Source organism: Raphanus sativus, chromosome 9 (assembly GCF_000801105.2).
Source record: "Raphanus sativus cultivar WK10039 chromosome 9, ASM80110v3, whole genome shotgun sequence".
NCBI classification, from domain to species: Eukaryota; Viridiplantae; Streptophyta; class Magnoliopsida; order Brassicales; family Brassicaceae; genus Raphanus; species Raphanus sativus.
The window spans coordinates 32818495-32839628 of record NC_079519.1 but is presented as its reverse complement, the minus strand read 5'-3'; the positions used below and the strand labels follow the sequence as shown (position 1 = coordinate 32839628).

General features: G+C 30.8%; 2 protein-coding genes and 1 long non-coding RNA gene across 5 annotated transcripts; 2 read left to right on the top strand and 1 right to left on the bottom strand.

Annotated features, from left to right (window-relative positions):
• Positions 1–5776: 5776 nt before the first annotated feature.
• LOC108827106 (protein indeterminate-domain 4, chloroplastic) lies at positions 5777–10186 on the bottom strand. Of its 3 annotated transcripts, none has more exons than XM_056995151.1 (4): positions 10055–10186; positions 9382–9610; positions 8699–9095; positions 5777–6883 (listed from the first exon to the last, which is right to left on the bottom strand). In XM_056995151.1, the coding sequence occupies exons 1-4, from the start codon at positions 10184–10186 to the stop codon at positions 5965–5967; spliced, it is 1677 nt and encodes a 558-aa protein (XP_056851131.1). In that variant the 3' UTR covers positions 5777–5964. The 3 variants fall into 3 exon arrangements, with proteins under 3 accessions (XP_056851131.1, XP_056851132.1, XP_056851133.1); XM_056995152.1 differs by having other exon boundaries at positions 9970–10111; XM_056995153.1 differs by lacking the exon at positions 10055–10186 and adding an exon at positions 9876–10009.
• LOC130500293 (uncharacterized) lies at positions 6769–10216 on the top strand. Its single transcript, XR_008938897.1, has 2 exons — positions 6769–6907; positions 9883–10216. It is a non-coding gene; the product is annotated as an uncharacterized LOC130500293 (long non-coding RNA).
• Positions 10217–16201: 5985 nt separating this feature from the next.
• Positions 16202–20009, top strand: LOC108827105 (protein CHROMATIN REMODELING 19). The gene is made up of 12 exons (XM_018600459.2): positions 16202–16869; positions 16966–17083; positions 17154–17194; positions 17279–17529; positions 17614–17794; positions 17904–18089; positions 18182–18355; positions 18460–18618; positions 18688–18765; positions 18841–18977; positions 19075–19293; positions 19635–20009. Exons 1-12 carry the CDS (start codon positions 16300–16302, stop codon positions 19795–19797), a joined length of 2277 nt encoding a protein of 758 aa, XP_018455961.1. The 5' UTR covers positions 16202–16299; the 3' UTR covers positions 19798–20009.
• Positions 20010–21134: the final 1125 nt, after the last annotated feature.

Sequence of the window (21134 nt, the reverse complement as noted above, 5' to 3'; positions counted from 1 at the left end):
AGTTTTAGGTGGTTGATGTATACAATAATATAAGCTGAATTTCACATGCAGATTTCCAGTTAGGGAGACACTTTAGGATTTTTTTTAATTTGGAAAGCCATTTTAGGATTTTCCTGCATTTATTTACATATACAATATTCAGTATTTTAATGGAACTATTGAATTTGTAAGGACCTTTCGATAAGAGAAACAAAAGTTTTACCTAAATTTATCTAATCTTATTGCTCCCACGCTAAATTAGAATAACCCTAAATCGAAGTAACATAGTTAGTTATAAGAAAAAGAAGTAACATAGTCAACGTTTCCAATGTAACGATGAAGACGAAAAGAAACGAGTTGAGTTATGTCAGAATGTCAACACAACGTTTTGCCTTAGGTCTAGCGTTAAGTCCTAAAAAGAATAGCATGAAAGCTTTCATAAAATTAATAACTTTGAATAGTTTATAAAATGATTATGTACTTTAATGTAGTTTTGTATTTACTCGGCATATGTTGAAGTGGGTGACCGACTTCTTTTTATCGCATTTTACGTAAAGGGTGTGAGAGATCTGATATCCAAAATATTTTAAAATATTTAGATCCGGATTAGAATCCACCAAATTGATAAAAAAAATGCTTTTTGAATTTGGATTTAGGTCTTCCAGATATCTCAGATTAGACTAGGATATCCAATCCAAATATCCGCAGATATCAGAATCCAGAAATTTTCAAAAAAAAAACAAATTTAATTTAAAGTAACTAATTAACTATTTATTTTGTCTATTTAAAATTATTATTTTTAAATTGAAAATTTATGGAAATTTAATGAAACCTAAAATTTTAATTATTTATTATAAAACATATAGATACATATATAAATATAGTTATATTTTTAAATATTTAAAAATATATAATAGGTTCAGATCTAAAATTTTACTATCTTGATCCGTTAAATTACTATACTAGATCTAGACCTCTCCCCAGCCTTCTCCCCCGATATCTTTTTTTCGGATCAAATCAGAGTGGATATTTCTGGATCGGATAACAGATCTCGAATATTAAATCTCAAATCTAATTTTACCATATCATTTTAAAGGAGAAATTCTACTTTTACCTCAAGTTTTGTACTACTTTTCATGTCTTTACATTCACTTGAGAAATATTTTCACAAATACCTAAAAATGAGGTTTCATTATAGAAATAAAAGTACTTTATACCTTTACTTTATAGATCTATATAAATATAAGTAATTATTTAAAAACACTAAATTTTTTTAAAAACTAAAATTAATTTTTTTTTATAATTTTTATTATAAATTTTTAAATTCAAACTTTGTTATAGTTTTCCAAAAAATTTCAATTTCTTTTTCAAAATCCAAAAAAAAAAATTTGAACCTATTTTAGTTTTTTTTTATTTGTCTATTTATTTTTTTAAAATCTAAACTCCAACCCTCAAATCTTAATCTTAAGTTTAAATTAGTTAACTGTAAAAGTATAATTATCTATTTATTTGTTTGTTTTTTGAAACTAAAGTCAAATATGGGGTTATAAGCACAAAAAGTAGTATTAAGGATAGGGTAGTCTAAGCAATTTCTCTTTTCAAAATTAGTTTACATTTGTTATCAGTTATGCAAATGTGCCTACAGATGCACACACATTTCTATGGAGAATGTCTTTCGACCTTTTTTAACATCGAATATGTTTGATTAATCCTACATCTGTTATATTAAAAGAGAAGTCATGATTTCATTTCATGTATGATATTTTAAATTGGACTATTATTTAGAAGATTTATAAAATACATATAACTTAACTATAATATCATTTAATATCTTCATTTTTATTTAAAATAAAAATAAATATTAATTCAACTGAATTCTAACAAAATCTTTGAAGAATCTTTTCAGAATCTTTTTAAACTTTATTTTTGAAAATTGATTAATTTAAATTCTAGTTGTCATATAATCAGAAATTTAAATTTAATTTATTTTTGACTTATAAACAAAAAAATAATTATTACATAAAATATTGTAATGATAATAGCCACTTAAATGATTACTTTTCAAAAATACATTTTACAAAGACTTTAAAAATATTTTGTTGGAAAGAAATATTCATCTCTGTTTAGTTATATAACATGTATAAAAAATTAACTTATCTTAAAATTTTATATATAAATACTCTATTATAAAAACTGAATAAACAAAACAAATTACTAAAAGAAATCTAGCATTTTGAATTACGGATCGGGATCATAATAAATTAAATACAAAATATTTATGAAGTATGCCATTCATGATAAATCTATCATTTTAATTAAAACTATTATATTGAACTAAATATGATAAAATTATTTTAAATTGATAAGTTAGTATATTTTATTTTCATAAATATAAAATATTTATTCTAAAAATATAATATGTTGGTAGGATAATTTAACATTAATAAACTATATAATACATGTATAAAATTAACTTTTCTTAAACTTTTATATATACGGTAATTTATTATACAAACTGAATAAATAAAACAAGTTTCTCAAGGAAATCTAGCACTTTGAATTACCGGGTCGGGATTATAATAAATTAAATATAAAACAATTTTCAAGTATGTCATCTTTAATCATCAAAAATCAAATTCAATAGGAAAAATTAAATACATAATAAGAAGCAATATATATATATATATATATGATCATTTGAAATAATTAGTTAATTAACAGCATAAAAACTATAGAATTATTGTAGTTGAAATAGTGATTTAAACATTTAAATATATGAATAATCTTAAGAATATATACTAATTAAATAAAACAAATATATATATATATATAAACATGAAAATAAATACCCGCACGGTTGTGCGGATCAAAATCTAGTTATATTACATTATAATGTAAGGTCATATATATATATATAATATACATTGCAAATCATTTGTATTTTGTACATTATATCATTGAAGTTTGCTACTATATAAATGTCCACATATCTTATATACAAAATTTCACATTTTAAATATTAAATAAATCTATTTAAGTTAAGTCTTCATTGATTTAAATATTTCACTTTTACTACATCATTAGTACCATTAATCATATTTATCTTCATTAATGAGATATTTTCAAAAATACATTATTCACTAAAAAGACAAAAGATTCTTATACTTTTAATTTATAGATATATAAATATAAATGATTATTAAAAAAAAATATTATTTTCGAATTATAGTTTTTCAAATTTGAATTCTTTTATAATTTTTTCTTTTTTTCAAATTTTCTTTTAAAAATTCAAAAATTATTTTTAAATCTATTCTCTAAAAAGGTTGAGGTAGTTATTTATATGTTTATTAAAATTCTAAAACCCACATTTTAAAATTCACCTTTCAACTCTAAACCTAAGTCTAGATTAGCTAATCCTATGGTTACAAAAGTTTGTTTACTTTTTTAAAAATGAGAGTCAATGTGGTTAATTTAAACATAAAAAGTAGTATTAATAATATGGTAGTTTTGGCAATTTCTCAATATTTTGTTAGTAAAAAGTTAAAGCTATTAATTACAAAATATTTTCTCCCTAAAACGGGTTAGGATATAGTTTACTAAAAAACACTCAGTAGATATATACATTTATTTATTTTATGGCCTCAACATAAAACGAAGAAATATAGTTATTATTCTCAGAATAGTAATAAATGAAGAAAAGTATTTATTAATGTCTGAGTAGCATACAAATGCATACATACGATGGCTAAATACTATATTTTATTCATAAACTAGATTACACATCCCATGTTGCACATGCAAAAATATGAGTATATTCGACGATAATAGAATGCGCCAATCATATCGGATATATATTCCAATATAAAGTATAGTCCAAACAGAAGCATCCAATATCTCCGTATATATTATTCATTATCATGTTTTATAATAACTAATGAATTATATATCTGTATTAACTAGATCTATGTCTCTTCAACTATTTGGGTTGGTTGATTATTCCAAATCCGCATAACTTTACTGAAATATTTAAAACATTGTTTGCGAGTGTAGTGAATTTAGCAAAAAAATAATATATTTCTATTGTATATATAACAAGGGAATCGCTTTAACTGATGCTTATTTGTTGATTAGACATTCCTACTATATACAGTATCACGAAATCATGGCATCATCTGATTTGATTTTAAATAAGTTTAACCTGCTTCAAAAGTGATATTTAGAGGTCTGTCTTTGGATTTAGATTGTGAATTTTGGGTTTTGAAATTCGGTTTGTGAAAGGTCTCATATTCATCTAAATCTAGATCCAGTACTAAAGCTCAAATTAATATATATATATATATATACACACACACACATATATATATACTGTAACAAATTTTAATGAACCACACGTTTAATTAGATTTTACTAAAAAAATAAAGTTCAAAGTTGGTATAATATTACAGTTTGTAGAAAAATATTTGTTTGTCAACACTTTACACTTTATAGTGTAAGTAAATATTTACAAAATTCAGTTTTGTTGTTACTAATTCAATGACAACCATCAGAATTTATAGTATTCAAAATTGAGAAACTATCAAAGCTACCAAATTCATAATACTATTTTATGTTTATATCAACTATATTTATGCTCATTTTTAAGAAGTAAACAAACATTTATAATTCTAATTTTTTCGCTTCTATGCCAGTTTAATATCTCAATTAATTATTTTTTTACATTAATACGCAGACTTTTAAAATTGTACTCTTTTTAATACTCAAACTTTGTTTAATAACTAATAAATATCAAACAAAAATTTTAAAATCTCTATGTTTACAAAAATAACTCATAAATTTATAATTTATTTTGTGTTTGAGGAATAAAAGTAACTAAATTTTGTATAATCTAAAATTTGGTAATAAAAGATTTAAGTTTTAAATATTTAATTTAGTTAGTTTTCTGAATAAAAAATAAATTTATTTTGTTTCCTTCAATATTAAATTTTAATTTTTTAAAAAATTTCTCCGTAGTTTATTTAAATTATTTCATAATTCTTAAAATAAAATTTGATTTTTTTTTCTGTTTTTCCTTAGATTTTAGAGATTTTTAAAATTTCGTTTGAAATTTATTTCTATATTTAATTAAAATAAACAAAATTTGGGTACTCAAAGGGAAAATTTTAAAACGTTTATGTATTAATATGAGAAAATAATTAGTTGGGGTATTAAACTGAGAAACAAAAAGATTTGGGTATTAAAATGTCTAACTAAATATAGTTGAAGTATTTTTATGGAGTTTTCCCTTTAGAATTTTAATAAATATATAAATAACTACCTAAAAAGAATATGAAACTTTTTCAATACGTTTTTAATTGTTACCTTCTGATAACGAATGTGCACTTTAAAAAGAAAAATGTGAGAGCTGTGAGGATCCGTGTTGAGATTTCATGGTGGATTCTAACAGCAGTGTTATCACGTTCACAATCTATAAAGGTAATTCACAAGAACGTTAATTTAAATATCCACATATAATTATACGACTTTTGGGGCCAAGATAACTTGTTCTTACAGTATAACATATTAAAATTCTTTGAAGCTGTACCAACTTTCACCATATAACCGCATTATACCTATTCATCCATTCCATTATCCTTACACTATTTAACCTAATAAAGTTTGTTGGTTAAAAAAAACTTTGCGCTCGTACAATTTAATAAGTTGCAGAAGCAATAAAATTAGCATATAATTGAGCTAATCATTAATATTCAAACCATAATAGTTTTTTTTTTTTGAGCAAACCATAATAGTTTATATTCAGTTATAAACAACAAAGTAACAAACTTTTTATATAACAACTTAACAAAAGACACTCTAATGATCAGAGTCTCAAACTTATAGAGTTCAGTAAAGATCTATTAAATGTAGATTATGAAAGCAGCAAACGAAGATAGCAAAATCATCACCTAACTAGTTATAGGTGAGTGGGTCTACAATAATAAGATAGTTTCAAGATCTTCCAAATGGATGATTTTGCTCCGAAAACTTCAGGTCACCATCCAAAGAAACGTCGCCACGACCACGACCGCGATTTACATTTCTAACCATTCCTCCAACTCCAAGAAAATCTAACGTTAACTTGTCCGAGCCACTCATATTTGCATTGTTTCCGAAATGAACATCAAATATATTGCCACCGGATCCGCCGGCGCCACCGCCATTTGCTGCCACTAGTGAGTTCATTAGACCTTGGAGATTACCGTTATTATCGTTCCCCATAATCTGCCCTTCTCCAAAATCATTACTTGACGAAGAAGCTAACCCTCTGAATAAAGCAGAGGGATCGTTGCTTGTGATGGAACCCATTTGAGTAGCTTTCTGAAGCAGTGCCGTGGCTGACACGTTAGAACCCACGTTCAAGCTTTCTCCAGGGTGATGAACAAGAACGTCGGACCTATATAGAGAAGGAAGACTCGTCTCTGAGTTCTTGGTATTTTCTTGAAAGAATCCGAGGTTGAAGAAGCTGTTGTTGGTGCTACTCTTGGAGTTTATGTTGTTGAGTGGATCAAACTGGTTTAGACCTTGTTGGTTCATGAAACTCTGATCGCTGTTGTTCGGTAAAGTCAGCATTCCTTGGCTCGATTGGATTAAGAAGTTAGGGTTTGACGTTTGCGGAACAAAGTGTCTGCTATTTTCAGAAGATGCCATGTTTAGGTTGTAACCCGCGAGAGGCGGAAATCCAGAGTTTGGATGGTCACTCAAATGGTGGTGTGATAGAGTCCTGCCACCGTCGAGTCTCCCGTAAAATACACCGGAGCCGGCGCCGCTGCTAGCAGCTGCTATTGAGGTGAAGCTCATGGTAGGGTTTCTACCAGTCTCTTGTATCAATGCATCACAGAAAGCCCTGTGTGTAATGTAACTATCGCGTCTGCAAAAGAAAAAGCCCAAAAAGGTAAACATATGTAAACTATTTTCTTTTTTAAATGTCAACTTATTGGATTATAAATATGTGTATTTTATAAACTATATATTATACATATGTTGCATAATCATCATTCATGAATGCTATAGTTTTTCTTTCTCAAAAAAAAAAAGAATGCTTTAGTTATTAACTTATTATGGCTACCGTTTATAGGAGATAATGATAGAAGAATATAAAGGTCGATTTAATTGCTACTTTAATGAAAGACCTTCTTCATTTAATATGTTGCATATATTGATGTGAATCATCATTAATGAATGCTATAGTTATTATGGCTACTATTTATATATAGAAGAGAATATTAGAAGAATATAAAGGTTTTAGGCTTTTAGCAAAAAAAAAAAAGAATAAATGTCGAGTCAATTGCTACTTTAATGAAAGACCTTCTTCATTTAATGCAAAGCCCATCTAAACTATTAAAACTGAAGTACATTTGTACTTAACCCTAACTTTTCCACAATAATTACCAACTTATGCCACTCAATATTAATTAATAAATAAAACCTCTAAAAAACCTTCGTTAACAGATCTACATGAAGCCCATTAACAACATGATAATCAACTATAATTATATGAGCCGATGAACTGTATAATCTCATTTCATCTCTATTATTAAAAACGTATTACAAGCTTTATATTATGAATAATCTTTTATTTTCTACACTATGAAAACATGTATACCAATACAGCACACGGCCTCTTAATTCACATGCACATATTTCTTTTATATTTATAATATTTTGGTTGGAAGTATCTTGATGCATTAAACAATTGGTCCTGAATTTTTTTCTTACTAAACGATTTCAGCCGGTCCTGTTTTGGTGATTAATTGTCTAAATCATCAAAACTAAAGTACTAAATGAGTTTGTTTGTAAACATGGATAACAATTTTAAAAAATATTTGTTTGGAAACTTGGATAATAATTTTAAAAGTGGATTTATTTGGAAATATGAATAACAGTTTAATAAATAGCGACGTATTTTATAAAAAAAAATACATCCGCACGGACGTGCGGGTCAAAATCTAGTGAATGTTTATAAGTCAGTCACATTCTACAACAACGTATTTAACTCAAACTATGAAGGAAAAAAGAAAGAAACCCTAGAACAGAATTAAAGTTTTACAAGAACACTATGATGAAATAAGTAACGCACTTTAACCAAACATATATGTATCTATGTATGTATATGTCTAGAGAGAGAAAGAGATAAGACAGGGTCCACAAAAGAAGAGGAGTTTCATAAAAAGGGGAACCTGCAAAGTGAAGAAGAAGAAAACAAAAGTGGAAAATAGAAAAACAGATCCAACTCATTCATGTGACCAAATTTAGCATCTTTTAAATTTTCTCTCTTTCTCTTCAGTGTCTTTCTCTATTCACTACTCTATTCACTACTCATCAATAACCAAACAAATACAGAAATAGATCCTATGTATATAATGATCACTATATACATTTTATGGGCGATGTACTCGAGGTTCAAATTCCATGGCCAAATATATACGATTTCAGTTACAGATCATATTATATATTTAGTAATTTTCAGGTAAAATTAGTAAATAAGCTAAGTTTTACATGCAGTGTTGAATGCAGCTTTTTACTTAGAATAGATTTTCAGTACAATACAAAAGAAATGATGGTCCATGGTGTCATACTTTACCTAGATAAGAGGGTATGTCTGGATACTACACACATATATACGTTTCATCACTCAGCCCAAATACGAACAAATTATTTAAATGAATGGACAGAGAATAGTTACCTAGAGAAGATGGTACCACAGTCACATCGATACTCTTTAGTACCACACGTCTTAGAGTGAGCTTTCCAATCCGATTGAACAGCGTAACGCTTAGAGCATTTCTCGCACTTCCACTTCTTTTCTCCATGTTTACGGTAATAGTGCTTTTTGATTCCGGTGAGGTCTCCGAGAGCACGTGAGGGGTCATGGTGGACGCACGTGGGTTCCGGACAAAGATACACTTTCCTCTTCACTTCTTTGGTTGACTTCTGTTTGAGCTTCCAAGGGAGATTGTGTCCTCTTCGGTGTAGCTGTAGGTTTTGTTCTCTTTGAAACCCTTTCTTGCATACATCGCATATGAACCTGTTTGTAGCCATTATTGTCTTTGGAGATAAAGCTACCACTTCCGCATCAGGATCTGTTTGATTAATTAAATTTAGTCACTATTCGGATCTTGCAATGTTAATCTATGAGGAGTAAATCAAGAAACTGATACAAACATTATAGAAAGAAAACCAAATCTCGCATCTATGTAATGTAATGACGGTCGTTAGTAATGAAAATACAAGAGTAGCAAAAAAAGGAAGAAGATTAATTAGGGTTCTTGTTCATTTCTCCTTTAAGGATTATCTTTATTTTTTCTCAAAACTAGTGATTTTAATAGAAAATTTATTTCAAATATTATATATATAAGAGGTACTTGCTTGGGTTTCCGGGTTGGTTTCTTCGTTTCTTGGGTGGTGGAGCTGAGGAGTTAGGTTGCTGAATTATTGACATAAAAGTATCTTTCTGGTCAAAGTCGCTCTCTCCGACGCCGGAGCCAGTGAGGAAGAGCGGCTGAACCGAGGAGGATGATGAAGGAACAACGCTTGCGTTATATGATGATGATGACGCCATCTTAGTAGATCTTCTTCTTTGTGTGTAAGGAAATATCTGTAAGAGAATAATCCATATGAAAAGGTTAAACCGATTGCAAAAAACAAAAATCAAATTCTCGTTTCAGAAGAAAACGAATGGAGGAATGAAGAACAGCAAGAATCCATTGAGATTGACGACATGGAGAATTGTTTATTAAAACAATTCACTAAAATACATGAAGGGAACAATAAAAACAAATTAAGGACTTATTTTATTTTTTTGTTTGTAAGTTTTTGAAAGAATTAAGAAGAAATATTTCTTAGTTGTTTTCTTTTGGCACCTGATAGATCAAGAGAAAGCAACCAAGAAGAAGGAAAAAATAGTCAAAAAGCTATAAATCGGAGGTTAAGAAAGAACCAAGAAGAAGATGATACATGTATGATGATAGTGAAGAAGATGAAGAAGAAGACACTCGTCCTTTATATATGTATATGTGTATTATAAAATACAAAGACAAACCTCAAAGCCCTTTCTCTCTCTCTCTCTCTCTCTCTCTGATCTCTCTCTTGTTTTTTGTTCTTCTTCAATTTTGTTTAATATGGCATATGTGGATCTTGAAAAGTATATGTAGGTAAGGTCCATCTCTGTCATAATTTATTGTAATGAAACAAACTTTAAATTTTATTTTTACAATTTAGAAGAAGGATGGTTACGGTTTGGGTGTCACTGTCAAAACGGTGAAATGTGTCCACATGCGGGGTGTGATGTGGGTACCACATTTTTCTCATTCGTATCTTTCTGATGAGCTTTAAGACAAAACCCTCGTTTTCTCTTCATTTAACTGATTAGGTTTTGTTGTACTAACTTTTTTTTCCTTATCTAAAAAATGTTAATAATATAATATACAGTATATATGTATATATTTACATTCATACACCCTATCACATATACGTTTATAAAAATGTTAGATGTGTGAAGAGTAATATTTTACATTGTCTTTGTTATCCGGCGTTAATATAAATGACATGTAACATTCAAAACTTAGTTTTGCAAAACCAGAAAACCTAGCAATTGGCTTAACAAAAACTTAATCTTGAACTAGTAATCTAGCTAGTATCCAACCATTGAACTTAAGAATCACAGAGTTGGCATCTTCAATACATAGATTTCTCGCATTAGTGAAACCATCTTTATCTTCATAACTGCGTTTGCCGTTGTGTCGTTGAGATGGCACAGAGTTGCTCGATTCCGGAACTGTAAAATTGGGTATTGATTTCTTGAACTGTAAGTGTAGTGGAGATTATTCCACTTCCTTTTGACGTTTTTTTTTTGCCAATATGGGATTAGAGTGAACTTCTTTAACGCTTGTTTTTTTTTAATCTCTTTGGTAATAAGAGAGTAATTGCATTCCATTCGAGAGGAACAATGAGACGTCATAGTTGCTGCTCGAACATTGTGGAAAAGTATTTTATATAAAATAATAGCGATATTGTTATTATTGGATCATACTGTTTTTTTTTTCATCATTGGATCATACTGTTTGAATAATGTCTCTCTTATAAATTATAATAATATTATTGGAGCATATATATACGTACTGAGTATAGTTTAATTTAAGATACAAAATTCTGATTTTAATATAATTAATTTTATTTATATCCGATATTTGTGTGTGAAAAGGTGGCTTCTATCTAATTTACAGTCAATATATTAAAATAATGTGTTTTACATTCTAAACATTGTAGTTATATAGTGAACTTAGACATATATGTGTTTATATGTTATGTGATAGTATCTAACCCATCACAGTTGTACAATTAATATTGGATACATTAGGTATTATGTATAAATGTATTGTTTATTTTAGCGATGCTAATTATGCAAATTTATGGTTTTAGCAGACTATCTTATATTTGAAATGTGTGTATGAAAAGGTAGCTTATATCATATTTCCAGTCAATGTTGATTGTTTGTGTTTTTAAACTAGTTTTGGATTTTTAAAATGTGTTTTAAACCAACCAATTTTTTTTATAAAAAATATAGTTTCTCTAAAATATAGGTAAACTAGTTTTCAAATAACTATCAATTTCTAAACAAAAACCAGAATATATTATTGTGTTCTTGCTTTTGCTTTAAACATGTTCGGTGGTTTCAATACTCTATTAACCAAAAGCATTGCTAGATTTATGTATTAATATCGTACAAAATAAATAAATATATGATAAAATAATAACTACTCTAAACTATTAAGGTTAATAAAAATATTTTGGTTGCATCTAAATTTAAAACTATGAATATATTATACTCAGAATTGTTTAAAATTATGAATATATTATACTCAGAATTGTTTTTTCAACTTATCAATAAAATAGTTTACAAAAAAAAACTTATCAATAAAATTCACTAAATTATTTTTAAAAATTGTTTAAATTTTACATATTTTATTGATAATCTACTGATATATTTATATAAATTAATATATTATTTTAATAATTTAAAGTGTATTTTAATAAAAATTAAAATTAAAAGATAGAAAAAAAATAATGATCTTCCAAATTTATGAAAATAGAAAAATCAACAAAAAATCAAGAACTATATCAAGAAACCAAAATCTAAAATTCTAACACACGCACTTTTAACTTATCACAAACGATTGTAGTCGTCGGATATCTGATCCGAATTTGAGAGAGAATCTTATATGATGATCTTTTTACGAAAATTTTGTTTTGTTTCGTTGGTTAAATTAAAAGGTATGCCAAATATAAAAGATACAATAAACAGCCCAGGCCCAATTGTTTAGGTTAACCCAAATGTTTCAAATTTGCTAAAAACAAAACTTATGAAATATAATAAAAACAAGTTCTCCAAAATAGAATAATACTTTTTTTTTGAATTGAATGTTAAATTTAATTCAAAAAGAAAAGTCTATTGTTTACAACTATGTGTGACCTTTTTCTATACAAGTTTGAAGAAAAAAATAAAATAAAAAATCTTGAAATCGCTTCTTCTTGTTCTTCATTTCATAACTTTTCTCCCGGACCACTACCTAGCTCTCACTCCTACTAAGTAGCCAACTCTCACTTCTATTGGAAAATCATCATCCTCACTTTACCTACCTCTCACTCCTACTGGAAAATACATTTTCAAAAGCAACATAATGATAAAATTGTCAATTTCATAATAAGATATTATTGTGTAGCCATGGAAACATGATGTACTTTAAAGGAAAATTACTATTGGAAACGGCCATCTTGTCGAGATTGCAAACATGATCTTATAATCCGCCTTCAGTTCAGAAACGCAGAGACGACCGTCGAGATTGCAAACAACAATCTTGTCGCCGCACGCATCACGCTTTACAAAAGGTGGTGTTTCCGTGACTTGAAACATCTCTGTATGAATATCTGAAACTATGAGTTTGGTGTGCGTTGTTGGATATCCTTCTTCATCTACAGTGAGCCAGTAGAAGGATCCGTTTGCAAACACTGGCCTCGGACTATCCAAGATGCGATGTACTCACGAACCTCCATTTGATCTTATCCTCAAAAAGATCGAAATCCTCACATATGGTCGAACTAGTACTAGTACTAGTAGGAGAATATTTATGATATAGTCAAACCGTGAAATGCAATCTAAGTCCCACATTGGAGAATTAGACAAGGAGTGTCTAATATATAAAGAGAAGTCCAACTCTAATTAGTACGAGACCTTTTGGGAAGGAGCCCAAAACTAAATCCATGCGGGCTTGCCATTAAGGCCCAAAATGGACAATATCGCACTAATCCGATAAGATAGAGTTGGACATGGACTTTCACAATCCCAACACAAACAAGCTTACGTCTTCTCGTAACGGTGTCTTTCCCAAACCCTAACCGAGTAAAACCACGGAACTGATCTGGAACTAGACATGAAATTTCAACAAGCTCCAGTTGTGGGTTCGGATGGTCAATATGGAGTCGCTGAAATACATACAATGAAAATAAAGTTTTAAATTTTTCAATATCATATTTTCAAATTTTGAGAAATATCATATATCATTTTATTTTAAAAAAAAAATAAAACAAAATTCACAAATATTATATATTACAGACCTACTTAAATTTTGAATATTTTCACATTTTTCTGGAAATTAGATAAAAAAACAAATCTACATGTTTTAAAACTAAATAAATAATCTTACCAAATTATTAATGGATTTTTATCTATTATTTTTAGTCCCACAAATTAACTCAAATTTTCTCAAAATCTATACAAAGTATACCCAAATCTAAGAACTATCAAAACTTTCTAAACCTCTATTCCTTAAAACCTTTTTAATGTAAAACATGTCTTCTTTTCTTGCTTCAATTTTTGTCCAGCTGCAATCTGGTTCTCTTCATCTTTACACACAAAAGAAACTAGCATATCTTATTCATCTTTGATTTGTTTCTGAGAGATGAAACTCCTCTAGTTTTGCAGCCTTAAATGAAAATTTTCAGTGTTCTAAAGCACGACCATACATAAAATATAAATCATACTTGGAAAACATTGACAATTAGCTAGAGAAACTGATTGCAAAAGTAAGTAATCAGAATGGAAAAATAAGTACATACTAAAGTACTGGACAAAAGATTCACCTTTGTTGTGGGGTTATAGCTCGATTGTGCCTGGAAAACTTTCTCCACTTCCCCAGGTAGAAACTCATTTTCTCCAATTTCTCCAGCCTGGAATTTAAAGAAATACTCTCTCGATTTCATAGTATATAACATTATACCTAAAACACACATATTAGATAATTTAGTTTTCTCTAAAAAAAGTTAAAATAGAAATTTATAATAATTCAACCAAACATAGAAAATGTAGAATAGAAATAGTTCAATTTTTCAATTAAATTAAAGCTAATATAGAAATGTCGAAATATTTTTACATTTTGAAATATCCATAACCTTATAAAACCATTATATATTATGAACCAAAGGGAGTATGTATAAAAAATAAGTTCAAAGTTCAAAGAGAATAGTAACCAAGCTGAACATTTACTTCATCTTTCTCTTGTTGTTGTGCATCGCCTTTGACCTTATATTTCGGTTTCTGAGAAGAAAATGTCTTTAAAAACATGAATTTTTGAATTTTTAGACAAAATTAAGAAAAAAACAAGAAAGAAAATAAACAAATTAATGCATACCAACAATAGTGATAATAATTGTAAATGTGATAGACATGAGTTTGACAATCTTTCCATTAAAGTTCCAATCATAGTCCACTGAGGATTATGGCTTTACAAGTATTAAACAAAAGAACACTATAATCTTTACAATTAACAACCTAAAAGAATTCTCAGGAAAACAAGAACATCACACAAGTGATAAACTAAATAATTGTTGCCTCATTTTTTATATTTTATCTTACTGACAATTTTTTATATTTTATCTTAGTGCCAAAAAAAACAACATCAATATTAAAAAGAAATATGCATAATCAAAGCTTTAACTAAAATTGGTAATCACTCACTGTATGTAACATTTTTTTCTAAAGTAAAACATTTTAATCATGATCTGAAACTATATAATGAAACCGTATTTTGGTTGAATGGTCAGTTCCAAACTTGTGCAAGCATTACATATGTTAATGAAACCAAATGCAATGGAGTGAAATGTGCAACATTTACAATCAAACAACCATTCCAACAATTGAAATCAATTACTATATACCTTTAGGTTTTGAGTTGACAATATCTTCTTACAGTTTCAGAAAAAAACTAGTTAAGAATGATTTAGAAGATATCATCAAACACTTTCATCATCTTCATCTATCACTAGGGGTGGACCCACTTAAAATATGTGGAGTCAACTGACACCACAAAAATTCTATAAATTCCAGTTTGTAAGCCATTGTGTATTTTAATTAATTGTGACTCACTGGTAGAAAAGTGTTGTATTGAATCCACAAAAACTGAGTTCGATGCCACTCAATGACTCCTTAGAACACCTTTTTAAAATCTACACAATTTGTGACCCCACATAACTTTCTCGCTGGATCCGCCACTGTCGATCACATCATGGTTTCGTGGAGCGCGCTTCAAGATTGTCTTTTATTTAAGGCTATAGAAAAGTATGGAACCAAGAGATGGGATAAGGTGTCAGCGTCACTACTATATCATGTACTTTACAGTGCAAAGAGATGTTCGAGACTCTACTTAAACCAAAGGTGCATTTATAAACGATGTGCTCTTTGGAAAAATAAACACACGCTTTCATTAACCACGTCATCTTTTCAACTTTTACCTCGGAGATTAAAGTTGAAAAGATGAACATCAACTTTAACCCTACACTTTCATCATCAACCACGCCAACACACATAACAGTTCAAAGATAATCGCTTGTTCGAGGTTTAAAAACACCGGCAAAAACAAATGTGGCATCATCTCCTCCGCTTCTTCTTTATTTGAATCCCTTGGGTTTTTTTTTGTCAATTGAATCCCTTGTTATATATGTAATTGCTTTGTCAATAAAAGGATGGACAAGTTATTGTGATTAAATTATTTGCATTTTTCTGAAGTTGCTAGACCAAAAATATACATACATTAAATTTTCAAAACCCACAGAGCTATTGGGCCTAACAAATGAATAATTACGGCCCAATAAGCAGACGTCGTCCGTTTCAGTCTTCACGCCTTTCCCTTGCGCGAAATTCGAAGTGAGAAGAGAAGAACAAATGTGGCATCATCTCCTCCGCTTCTTCTTCTTCTTCAATTGAATCCTTCTTCTAGGGTTTTCAATTTCCTAATGAAACGCGATTTCGACGAAATCTCCGAGGAGGAGTGGTCGCAGCACTCGTTCAACGCTTCGCGAGTTCTCAAACAGCCACGTGCTCCCAAGCCAACGAGGAATACGACTCCTCGTCAGCCGAATCCTCCGCCTCCGATTGAGTCCTTCGCCTACAGGAGGCCGTCGAAGGCGATTGTGAGTATTGTCAGCAGCGACGAGGACGATTGCGTCGTGGTGGAGGATTCGGATGTGAAGATTGTGAACGGAGGAGATGATTTGTTGCTGGATGATGATGAGGAGGAAGTGGTGGTGCGACGTGCGCGAGTCGGTAGGAGGTTTGTGATTGAAGATGAGGAAGCGAGTGAGGAGGAGGAGGAGGAGGATGAGGTTGAGGAGGTTAGTTCTAGTGAAGAAGACGAAGGTGGTGAAGGAGGAGACGGAGATGAGGATGTTGTTGGGAAGGCGTTGCAGAAGTGTGCTAAGATCTCGGCGGATCTTAGGAAGGAGCTTTACGGTAGCTCTTCTGGTGTTACTACTTGTGATAGGTACTCTGAAGTGGAGTCTTCTACTGTGAGGATTGTCACTCAGGTAGTAGAATCCTTCACTGCTCTAAGGGTGGTTATGTGTGCTGTTAAACGAAACTCATTTGCTTTTGGTGTTGGTTCTTTGTTGATGATCTCACAGACTGATATTGATGAAGCCTGTAAAGCAGAGGATTCTGATTTTCAGCCTATACTCAAGCCCTACCAGTTAGTTGGTGTTAATTTTCTTCTTTTATTGTATAAGAAGGGAATTGAAGGAGGTAATGATATTTTACTAGTTTGGATCTGTAAGAAGTTCATTTTGTAACTGATATTTTCATTTTCTTGTAGCCATTCTAGCCGATGAGATGGGTCTTGGAAAGACTATACAGGTGCGTTGTGCTCTGGTTCTATATTCACAAGTGGTCTTTGTTTCTTTATGTTTTATCAGAGACTAATGTTACTCTCATTGACAGGCAATCACGTATTTAACTCTCCTAAATCACTTGAACAATGACCCTGGTCCTCATTTGGTTGTATGCCCTGCCTCTGTCCTGGAAAACTGGGAGAGAGAGCTCAGAAAGTGGTGTCCATCGTTTACTGTACTTCAGTATCACGGAGCAGCGAGAGCAGCCTACTCTAGAGAATTGAATTCTCTGTCAAAAGCTGGGAAGCCGCCACCATTCAATGTACTTCTTGTGTGTTATTCTTTGTTTGAGCGACATAGGTACAAATTCGAAGTACTTTTGATTGTTCATTTTTTTTTGTGTTTTCGCCTTTCCTATCACTGACAGATATTGGAATTGTGCAGTGAACAACAGAAAGATGACCGGAAGGTATTGAAACGGTGGCGTTGGAGCTGTGTTTTGATGGATGAAGCCCATGCTTTAAAGGATAAGAACAGTTATAGGTGGAAAAACCTGATGTCCGTGGCCAGAAACGCTAACCAGCGTCTTATGCTTACAGGAACACCTCTACAAAATGATTTGCATGTGCGTTTGGTTTCTGTTCATTTGGTCAAGATCTAATTTAGCTAATGCTGGTAACATATCTCCATGTGTTGTTACAGTGCTTACACTGTGAATATCTTATTCTGTGCAGGAACTATGGTCGCTGCTGGAGTTCATGTTGCCTGATATATTTACTACAGAGAATGTTGACTTGAAGAAGCTGTTGAACGCAGAAGATACCGAGCTGATTACTCGAATGAAATCTATTCTTGGCCCTTTCATCTTGAGGCGTTTGAAATCTGATGTCATGCAGCAACTTGTTCCAAAGATACAGCGGGTATGTGGTATATATATCTTCATGTCCGGTTAGAGGATATTATTTAACTTCAAGTTGTGATCACTCATCAATTTCTCATGAATCCTATGCAGGTTGAGTATGTCCATATGGAGAGAAAACAGGAAGACACATATAAGGAAGCCATAGAGGAATATCGTGCTGCTTCTCAAGCGAGGGTTTTGAAGCTATCATCAAAATCCTTGAATTCCTTAGCCAAGGCACTTCCAAAGCGTCAAATTTCAAACTATTTTACTCAATTTCGGAAGGTAATAGCTCTCATCTACTATTACAATCCCCACAATGTTCTTAGTTCTGTTTGGTTGAGTTGTTTTTTTTTCTCATGGTGCTTATCATTTTTTCACCGGTACAGATTGCGAATCATCCATTGTTAATTAGGAGAATATACAGCGATGAAGATGTCATTCGCATCGCGAGGAAGTTACACCCAATTGGTGCATTTGGATTTGAGTGCTCCTTGGAAAGAGTCATTGAAGAAGTTAAGAGTTACAATGACTTCCGTATACACCAGGTAAGTTTCTCTCATAAACAAACATGTTTAATACAATTCAACAAGCTCAACTTTGTTTTCTTTCTATAGCTTTTGTTCCAATATGGAGTCAACGACACCAAAGGAACTCTCTCAGACAAACATGTTATGCTCTCAGCAAAATGTCGGGTAGGATTATGTCTTCCTCTCCATTTCACGTCTTCTCAGTACAGCCACCTAACTGTTTCGTTTATGTATCATCAGATATTAGCGGAGCTTCTTCCTTCAATGAAGAAATCAGGCAATCGTGTTCTAATATTCAGTCAGTGGACATCGATGCTCGATATCTTAGAGTGGACACTCGATGTTATAGGCGTTACATACCGAAGACTTGATGGCAGGTAATAGAAACTGTCAGTTTTTTTTCTTTTCTTTTCTTGACCGATCCTGCAGCAATGAAGAAGCTAAATGTCTTTTGTTTTGGTTTGGTTCTTGCAGTACTCAAGTCACAGATAGACAAACTATAGTCGACACATTCAACAACGATAAGTCGATATTTGCTTGTCTGTTGTCAACTCGAGCAGGCGGACAAGGTCTGAATTTAACGGGAGCAGATACAGTGATTATTCACGATATGGATTTTAATCCACAGATTGATCGGCAAGCTGAAGATCGATGCCATCGTATCGGTCAAACCAAACCAGTCACTATCTTCAGGTTTGAGCTTTTAATTCCTACAGTCAGTTGAAGAAAATAATATACATAACCATATCCTTGGGGTAGGCATTTGGTTTGGTTTGGTATGGTTTTGATATTTAATAATTAGAATGTAAACGTGTTTTGGTTTGGCTCAGATGTAAGAATTTTGATTAGGTTTGGTTTATATATTTTAAACTAATATTTACATTCATGTATTTTAACTATTTTGGTTTGAAAAGAAAAAAGAAACCCGATTGGGTTTTAGTAAAGTTTTGGTTTGTTTTCGGTTTATGAATCATGACTCGGTTCGGTTATGTATTTTCACTGTACTCTAACTTATGGCAATGTTGGTGGTACAGACTGGTGACGAAGTCAACGGTGGATGAGAACATCTACGAGATAGCAAAGAGGAAACTTGTACTTGATGCGGCGGTTTTAGAGTCGGGAGTTCACGTAGATGACAACGGAGACACGCCGGAGAAAACCATGGGAGAGATTCTCGCTTCTCTTCTCATGGGATAACAGTTCTTTTCTCTGTTGTCTTTGAGGTAAATTGAGAAACGAAATTTATGTGTTATCGGAGAGAAACATGTGTAACACTAGTAGTAGCTTACCAGATATATCTCTATAGTTTTTTTTGGGGTCAAGTGATATATCTATAGTTACATTTCTCTTACGCATGTAAACTGAAAACCAAACATTCTCGGTCTAATGAACGTTGGATGAACATTTCATGTTTGGAAGACAAGAATACGAGTCAAAATTTGCACTAAACTTTTTTCAAAAACGTTAATATAACTGCTAGCGTTTTTGTTCATCAACCAGTTATATACTATTAAGTTTTTTTGTGCACCATATATAGTATCAAGTTAAGTTGAGTAATAAGATGGTTAATTCCGAAAAAAATATTTGAATTGGAAAAAGGTTAATTTCCTTGAATCCTCTTCATATCATTTTAGCAAATCTAAATTATAACCCCCTCTAAAAATTAATCCATAATATTCTCTATTCATTTAAATTAGTAATAAACTCATAGTTCATTAGAAGCCGTCCAAATCCGAGGCAACTGGAAAACTAAGCCCACCCGAAAACTTGGATGAAATATATGAAAACGAAACCAAATAAGCAAAAGGAGATCGTGTACATTATAAAAGCCACACGACGACTAAAGAGAAAAGCAACTTTTTGTCTGCCACTTCCCATGTGAATACTAAGCATTTCTTTCTTTTAAATTCAGCTAAATACATTTCTATTATTCCAAATATTATTTGTTTCTGGAATAAGTAATCTTTTTTTTTTGCTTAACAAGAATATCTCGAGTTAGCTTTCATATAATAACAAGTAATAGGAGTTAAGGACCTTAAGGTATGGTGTATTACTTCGTATTTGAGTTTCTAGTGCGTTTTTTTTCCTAAACAGTGTGTAAAATACCAACTTTACTTTAGTTTTTCATTTTGGCACGATTAAAGATCTATCCTTTTACTTTCATTTGGGTTACTAACTTTTTCACGTGGCCACTATCATACTGGGTGGACTCCACATTATCTGACTAACTCAATTATCAACCCTTATTTTATAAGTTTATCGGTTTAAAAAATTTGAAATGAATTTTTTACTGATATCGAGAAGGATCTACTGATTTATGATTTATTAGTAGGAGACTTTTAAATTAAATTTTGTCTGTGTTGTGTAATTTATGTCAAAATTTTCCAAATACAAGTTTTAGGGTAATGTTTTTGAACATCTGTTTAATAAATTATTAATAAATTTATAAAAAATCAACAATGATAGTCTAAAATCTCTGTGCGTGATGTCACCTCCAATAAGTAAAGACCAAATTTATATTTACCACAGTGTGA

Coding starts and splice junctions, on each gene's coding strand:
- LOC108827106 (XM_056995151.1), bottom strand. CDS start 10,186: ATGACAGAGATGGACCTTACCTACATATACTTTTCAAGATCCACATAT. Junction 9,611..10,054: donor GAGAGAGAAAGGGCTTTGAG/GTTTGTCTTTGT, acceptor ATTCTCTTACAG/ATATTTCCTTACACACAAAG. Junction 6,884..8,698: donor TGTGGTACCATCTTCTCTAG/GTAACTATTCTC, acceptor TTTCTTTTGCAG/ACGCGATAGTTACATTACAC.
- LOC108827105 (XM_018600459.2), top strand. CDS start 16,300: ATGAAACGCGATTTCGACGAAATCTCCGAGGAGGAGTGGTCGCAGCAC. Junction 18,766..18,840: donor TGCTCTCAGCAAAATGTCGG/GTAGGATTATGT, acceptor ATGTATCATCAG/ATATTAGCGGAGCTTCTTCC. Junction 18,978..19,074: donor TACCGAAGACTTGATGGCAG/GTAATAGAAACT, acceptor TGGTTCTTGCAG/TACTCAAGTCACAGATAGAC.